Genomic DNA, 6,960 nt, shown 5'->3' on the forward strand with positions numbered 1-6,960 from the left:
CTTTATGCTGCTATCAGCATTCACCTTACCGAGAGTGTCTATTCTGTTCATTTTCTGAAACTCAGAGTACATTTCCCCATAAAATCATTTCACCATTATTTCAGATTCCAGTGTCAACCCCAAAAGTCTATTAAACACAACTTCCTGAAATATAATCTTATATCAGCAAACTCCAACCTCCACTGACAACATTGTTATTCTCAAAAAACTACATTCCTAATTCTATTTACCTTTGAGGGGAGTTGACTTTCCTCCGAATGAGCACCTGGAGTTAAAGTCTCCTAAAATAAAAGGCAACATCTGACCCTTTGAATTCCATATAGACACCTGGGTCATTCATTGCACTGATAGTTGGACAAAGAAAAACACTATTGACACAAGGGCCCTTGTTTGAATTCTTATAGATTATAATGTGAGGTTAAATGAGTCAATCAGTCTATATTTTAAATTGCACTTTATCTGCCACTCTAGCCCTTATATGAGTAAATTTTTCATATTGCCCTATCAAACATTAATATCATAAATAGCATAGATGTGAAGAAGATAATTATTTTTATTTGCACAGGTGGCTGAGGCCATACTATTTTATAGAATTAATGGAGAGCAGACAAGACATCACAAACCAAGAAGAACTTTGGAAAATGAAGTCCAGGAGAAATCGAGAAGAAGATGGTTATTTGGTAAAATAATAATATTAATTAATTAATTAAAATCTATAAATAATTCAAATGCTGTTCTATATCTCCTAGTGTTATAAAAGTGATTTTCACCCTAGTCTGCTGATATCTTTACTCTGATTCCTGGCACTGATACTGTGATGGCTAAAGGGCAGTGTGGGCTATGAGAGGAGTTGTACCTTGACTGTCATGGACTTAGCTGAATAACCTTGAATAAGTCACTGAAAATCCTGGGTCTTGGTTTATCTATAAAGTGAGAGAGTTGGACCAGATCATCTCCAAAGCCCTTCCAACTCTTTCTAACATTCTGTGGGTTTAAGTTTTTTGAAAAAGTCATCAATGCCCATATAACAGTAGTTTTGTAAACTGTTTTTTTCATAGGCTCCATGGCAGTTTACCAAGAGATCATCAAGTTAATTGATGATTCACTGTTTAACTAAATAAATTCAACTTTAGAATAAGAATCATTTGTCACACTTTTGCCCCACATCAAGATTAAATGTTTCTTACTAAATTATTTGACTGAACAAGTGGTGGAAAATTTTGCTTCCAAACTCTTTTTACCTTTCTAACTGATCTCAACTACAGTTTTAACAGAAAGTATTTATTTTATCTTAATTATCTTAATAGGAAAAATAAGGTAGTACAAGTACATACTGTCTAAAATAAGTGTGCATAAAATAAAATCATTTTCATTTTTCAAGTCTTACTTGCTGTTCCATGATTCTTCACCCATAACCAGAAAATTGATATCCATTGATTGTTTTAACATGAAGAGGTGGCAGAAGCTGTATAATGCTCAACTCCCTTCTAAATGGAGTAACTGGAAAAAGCATTGGATGTAAAAGTGATTTGTTACTGAAAGTAAAAGTCAAATGGCAAGAGGTCATTTTTTTTTTTTTTTTTTTTTTTTTTTTTGTGGTACGCGGGCCTCTCACTGTTGTGGCCTCTCCCATTGCGGAGCGCAGGCTCCAGAGACGCAGGCTCAGCGGCCATGGCTCACGGGCCCAGCCGGCCTGCGGCATGTGGGATCTTCCCAGACTGGGGCACGAACCTATGTCCCCTGCATCGGCAGGCGGACTCTCAACCACTTGCGCCACCAGGGAAGCCCAAGAGGTCATTTTTAAACACTAAAACTTATACAGAACTATGCGAATTAAAGTTACTCTGCATAAAATGAGGAAATGAACAAGATAATCACTAACATCATTCTGAGCATTAAAATGTTATGGGTCTACATCTAGAGCTATAAGAAATTAGGAATAACATATTGGGTGAGAAAGTGAATTTATTCATAAAGTAACACAATATGAAACACTCTGCTATAAGTTCTTATTTTGAGGGTTTTTTTTTTTTTTAATTTGCTGGTATATCAGTCAGTTGGGGAAGTGACGTAATATTCAGTGCAAACTTCTTTTGAATTGTTGACTACCTAGAAATGCAACTGGGTAAAGAAATATAACTTTCTCAGGAAATAAATCATCCCTGTGGGATTTAACTACTTATATAGCCTTTGTACCATTTTAATAGACTATTCATCTATTAGTACTTATACAAATGAGCTATTTTATGAATATGAGACTACATGATGGGGGGAGGGATAAATAGGGAGATTGGGATTGTCATATACATACTACTATATATAAGATAGATAACTAATAAGAAACTACTGTATAGCACAGGGAACTCTACTCAATACTCTGTAATGTAATGACCTATATGGGAAAAGAATCTAAAAAATAGTGGATATACATATATGTATAACTGATTCACTTTGCTGTACAGCAGAAACTAACACAACAATGTAAATCAACTATACTCCAATAAACATTAATTTAAAAAAAGACTACAAGATGGAAATTACATATTTTTATCTAATAGTGATGACTATATTATTCCTGTTCCTTTGTACTTGAATGAATGGAGTTTGCAGAGGGTTGTCCAGTAACCAAAAGAAATTATAAAACAAATACAACTATGACTACTTACAAGTGTTATTATTTTTACCAAAGATTGCTGGATTTTTTTTTTAAGTTCTTCAGTTTTTGTTTCCCAGTTGCATTATCTCATTCTTTTACACTTTCAAGACAGAAACACAATGGTCTGAGCTCTAGTGGAGGTATCTGAAGCACGTATTTCTTTTGACTTAAAGAAAAATGAGTAACAGAAATTATGGAGAACCCCCAGTAAGGTAGGATAACTAAGTATACCTTTGATCATTGCCACATAGTCTATGCCACCTTCCACTAACCAGTATCCAAAAGCAAGGTTCAAAATGTCCCTTTTTACTGATAAGTACAATGAGCAGTAAGTAATTAGTTTGAGAGACATCCCATTGTTTTGTTCAATTTTAAGATGTTCATTTTCTTTCCTTTGTAGAATAAGGATTCAAGAGAGACCAGTGCACCGAAAAGACCTGTGCTTTTGCACTTGCACCAAGCAACCCATTGTGATGAATTTGATTGCCCCCCAGAGCTTCAGCACAAACAGGAACTCTTTCCAAAGTGGCGTTTACCAATTAAAATCGCTGCTATCGTATCATCTCTGACTTTTCTTTACACTCTTCTGAGGGAAATAATTCACCCTTTTGTAACTTCCCATCAACAGTATTTTTATAAAATTCCAATCCTGGTCATCAACAAAGTCTTGCCAATGGTTTCCATCACCCTCTTGGCACTGGTTTATTTGCCAGGTGTGATAGCAGCAGTTGTGCAGCTTTATAATGGAACCAAGTATAAGAAATTTCCACATTGGTTGGATAGGTGGATGGTAACAAGAAAGCAATTTGGTCTTCTCAGTTTCTTTTTTGCTGTACTGCATGCAGTTTACAGCTTATCCTACCCAATGAGACGATCCTACAGATACAAGTTGCTAAACTGGGCATATCAACAGGTAGGATGACATTACTGACAATATCACTAAACTAAAAAGTCTAAGTCTCCTAACAAATTAACTGTTTCTTATTTTAATATCAGTACCCCAAACCTCTGTTGAAACTCTGTATTGAGAAAGTAATCTGCTTTTTAAATTTTTTTATTATAACTCTTCACTGGGGCTTGGTTGTATAATTCTACTTTGAGGAAAGTTTTCTAAGGTGAAAATAGTAAACTACAACTTTAACAACATAAACAAGTATTTTGTTCATGGACCGAGCCACATTTCAATCTTCTACCACCCTCAGAAGATTTCTTTTTTATGCTAATTGTTCCTATTTTCTGCTTATTTACCATATATACACACATATGACAATTCTAACCAACAAATAACTATTATATAAATTAATAAAACAGATTATATAAATTTTGTGTTCAAGGAAAAAGATCAATAGCTCCTATGTCATTACTCTTAGAGAAATGCAAAAATAAAGTCATAAATTTGTGGAGGCCCCTAGTCATCAGGTCCTCCATAGTAGAGGGAGCATAGAAGGAGGTTCTTATACTGGAAACAAGTGTTGTTTGCATTTTTTCCTTCCTCTTTTCACCCTCTCTTAGGTCCAACAAAATAAAGAAGATGCCTGGATCGAGCATGACGTTTGGAGAATGGAAATTTACGTGTCTCTAGGAATTGTGACACTTGCAATACTGGCTCTGTTGGCTGTGACATCTATTCCATCTGTGAGCGACTCTTTGACATGGAGAGAATTTCACTATATTCAGGTAAATTATATATTAAAAAAACTCTGGTCCCTCAGAGAGGTAAATCTTCTTTTTAAGCTTATAATATCCTCAAGTATATTGACTTTACCCCATAAAAAATAATAGATGGTTTTCCAATAGCAAAGATCTCACACTTGTTCCAATTAAAAATGTGCTCTCCTATCATTTTTCCCTCTTGCTGATAAACAGGAGAGGTGTTTTCTAGACATATATAAGAGGCATTACTCAAAGAAAAATATTATTTCTAACATTTGAAGCTTGTTGGACAAGCTTTGAACAAAGCTGTCTATCTAATAACAACAAATGCGATATTTTAGAAATTCAATATTGTTTTCTTAGTTCTCCAAAAGTAAAAAAAAAAATTTTGCCTATCCTCTGATTTTATTCATGCCTTTTAAGTTACACAACTTTGTACTCTCCTCCTTGAAATATGGAGTTTTATCTACCAAAGGTATTGTAATATCTAATTTTAAAAGCTCCTTTTTCCAAGTTACATTTTATGTAGCTTATTCACTTGAAGTTACTCAATATTCCTGGAATTCAAAACTGCCTCAGATTTACTGAGGTTAACTTCCTAGTGGTAGATTACACCCTAGAAAGAACAATGGGATCCAGGTCTGACAAGATTCAAAGGACTAAACTTAATTCAGTCCTAAGCGCCGCCAAGATTTTTTAAATTATATACATAGCTTTAACTTTTATGGGTAGACATCTTTGGAAATTCCCACAAAGTCAGTTAATCATCACTATCCTTTGTACACATCCATGCATGTACTCCAACAGACACCTTATCAGGACATCTGATTAAGCTGGAAAGAATGTCTCCATCTGAATTATTTGAATGTGGTTTAGAGATGGTGCCACATTTTCCAGGTGCAATATTTGCTGATTTTGTAGGTTTAGCTTGATAGCCATTGGAGTTGTCTGTTCCTCATTAAATAACTCTCTTCTTACATTGCTCTGCCTGTCACACATATGCTGTGCATCACTTTACAGATTTAATTACAAATTCAAGCGCTGTATCTTGACAACCCAACCCATTCCACTCTGTGTACAATACCTAGCCCATAAGATGTATACAATACACATTTGGTAAATTAATCTTCAACTAATTACATATATTCTTCAATTAATAACCTAGCAACTTTTCATTTACAATCTAAGTACTGGCTACTTTATGATTTACCTTGGAGATTTATATCTGAAAATATAAACTTAGCTATTTGGTTGTATTCATTGGGGCTTACTGCTGAATAACTGTGAGTTGGATTCATTCTGACAACCTAGTGAACATTTCCTGTAAAGTGAATAGAAGTCAGAAGATATCTAGAAGAGCTATTGCCAGAATTCCGTAAAACTACATAGGTGAACAATTCTTTTTAAGTAACTTTATCTGGATGGTGCCAAGTGTCCCAACGCAAGCTGATATTTTTCTTCACATCTCCATATCTCTATGTTTCGTTCAAACATTGAAATACTTGTTGGTATTTTTCCACTTTATCAAAATGTTTGATTTTTTTTAACAAAGACCAAGCTCATTCACTTTAGTATTAATATACCAAAATCACAATCACTTTAGTTGCCTTTGTAATTGATAAAGATCACTAATATCAAGTTGATTTTTGCACTGATCTGCAGTCAACCCACCAATATTTATTGAGCACCTGAAATGTGCACAGCATTGTGTTGATTCTGCAGGGATCCTGTGATGAGTCAGACAGAGTCTCTGATTTTAGGTGTCTCTTGATAAGCAGAATTAAGGCAAATGCACAAGAGACAAAGCATCATAAAATAAATGTCATAAGAGAGAAGAACAAGGCATGGAGAAAGGGAAGGCAATGTTATCGATTTTCTGAGACCAAAAGGAGAATGGTTGTGAATTTTCTCAACTTAGATAGCCTGGAGACAAAGGCATTACCCACATGTAAAAAGAGTGGAAACATGAGTGGACATTGTCGAGAAACGTAATAGGAAAACAAATGGAGATGAATGGAAGAATTTCCAAGCAACAAAACAGATCTAGATGATATAGGATGGAATAAACTCTAAATGAACCAATCTCACCAAGATAATTCTTTTTTCTTTTGCAGAGCAAACTAGGAATTGTTTCCCTTCTGCTGGGCACAATACATGCATTGGTTTTTGCCTGGAATAAATGGGTAGATATAAAACAATTTGTATGGTATACACCTCCAAATTTTATGATAGCTGTTTTCCTTCCTACTGTTGTCCTGATATGCAAAGCCATACTACTCCTGCCATGCTTGAGAAAGAAGATACTGAAGATTAGACACGGTTGGGAGGATGTCACCAACATTAACAAAACTAAGATGTCTTCCCAGTTGTAGAATTGCTGTTTACACACATTTTTGTCCAATATTGATATATTTTATCATAAACACTTCAAATTTGTATTTGTTTAATAAAATGACCACTTGAGGATCTTAACCTATCTCTTTGTTTATGGGTGATGTTTGAAATATGTGTATTTCCTTGCAGATGTGTTTCAAAGCGAGAAGTTAAATAACCTTTATCACATTCTCTATGTTTAGTAAAGCTGAGCATAAAAAATAATCATATCTCATTTGTCAGACTACATAGCATTATAAATAATAAAAGGCCTTGAA

The 6,960-nt window shown here is 34.6% G+C and overlaps 1 protein-coding gene across 1 annotated transcript; it reads left to right on the forward strand.

The window, feature by feature from the left end:
• Positions 1-596: 596 nt before the first annotated feature.
• On the forward strand, positions 597-6,681 carry STEAP1 (STEAP family member 1). The gene is made up of 4 exons (XM_060156075.1): positions 597-680; positions 3,057-3,569; positions 4,169-4,333; positions 6,424-6,681. The coding sequence occupies exons 1-4, from the start codon at positions 597-599 to the stop codon at positions 6,679-6,681; spliced, it is 1,020 nt and encodes a 339-aa protein (XP_060012058.1).
• Positions 6,682-6,960: the final 279 nt, after the last annotated feature.

Source organism: Lagenorhynchus albirostris, chromosome 8 (assembly GCF_949774975.1).
Source record: "Lagenorhynchus albirostris chromosome 8, mLagAlb1.1, whole genome shotgun sequence".
NCBI classification, from domain to species: Eukaryota; Metazoa; Chordata; class Mammalia; order Artiodactyla; family Delphinidae; genus Lagenorhynchus; species Lagenorhynchus albirostris.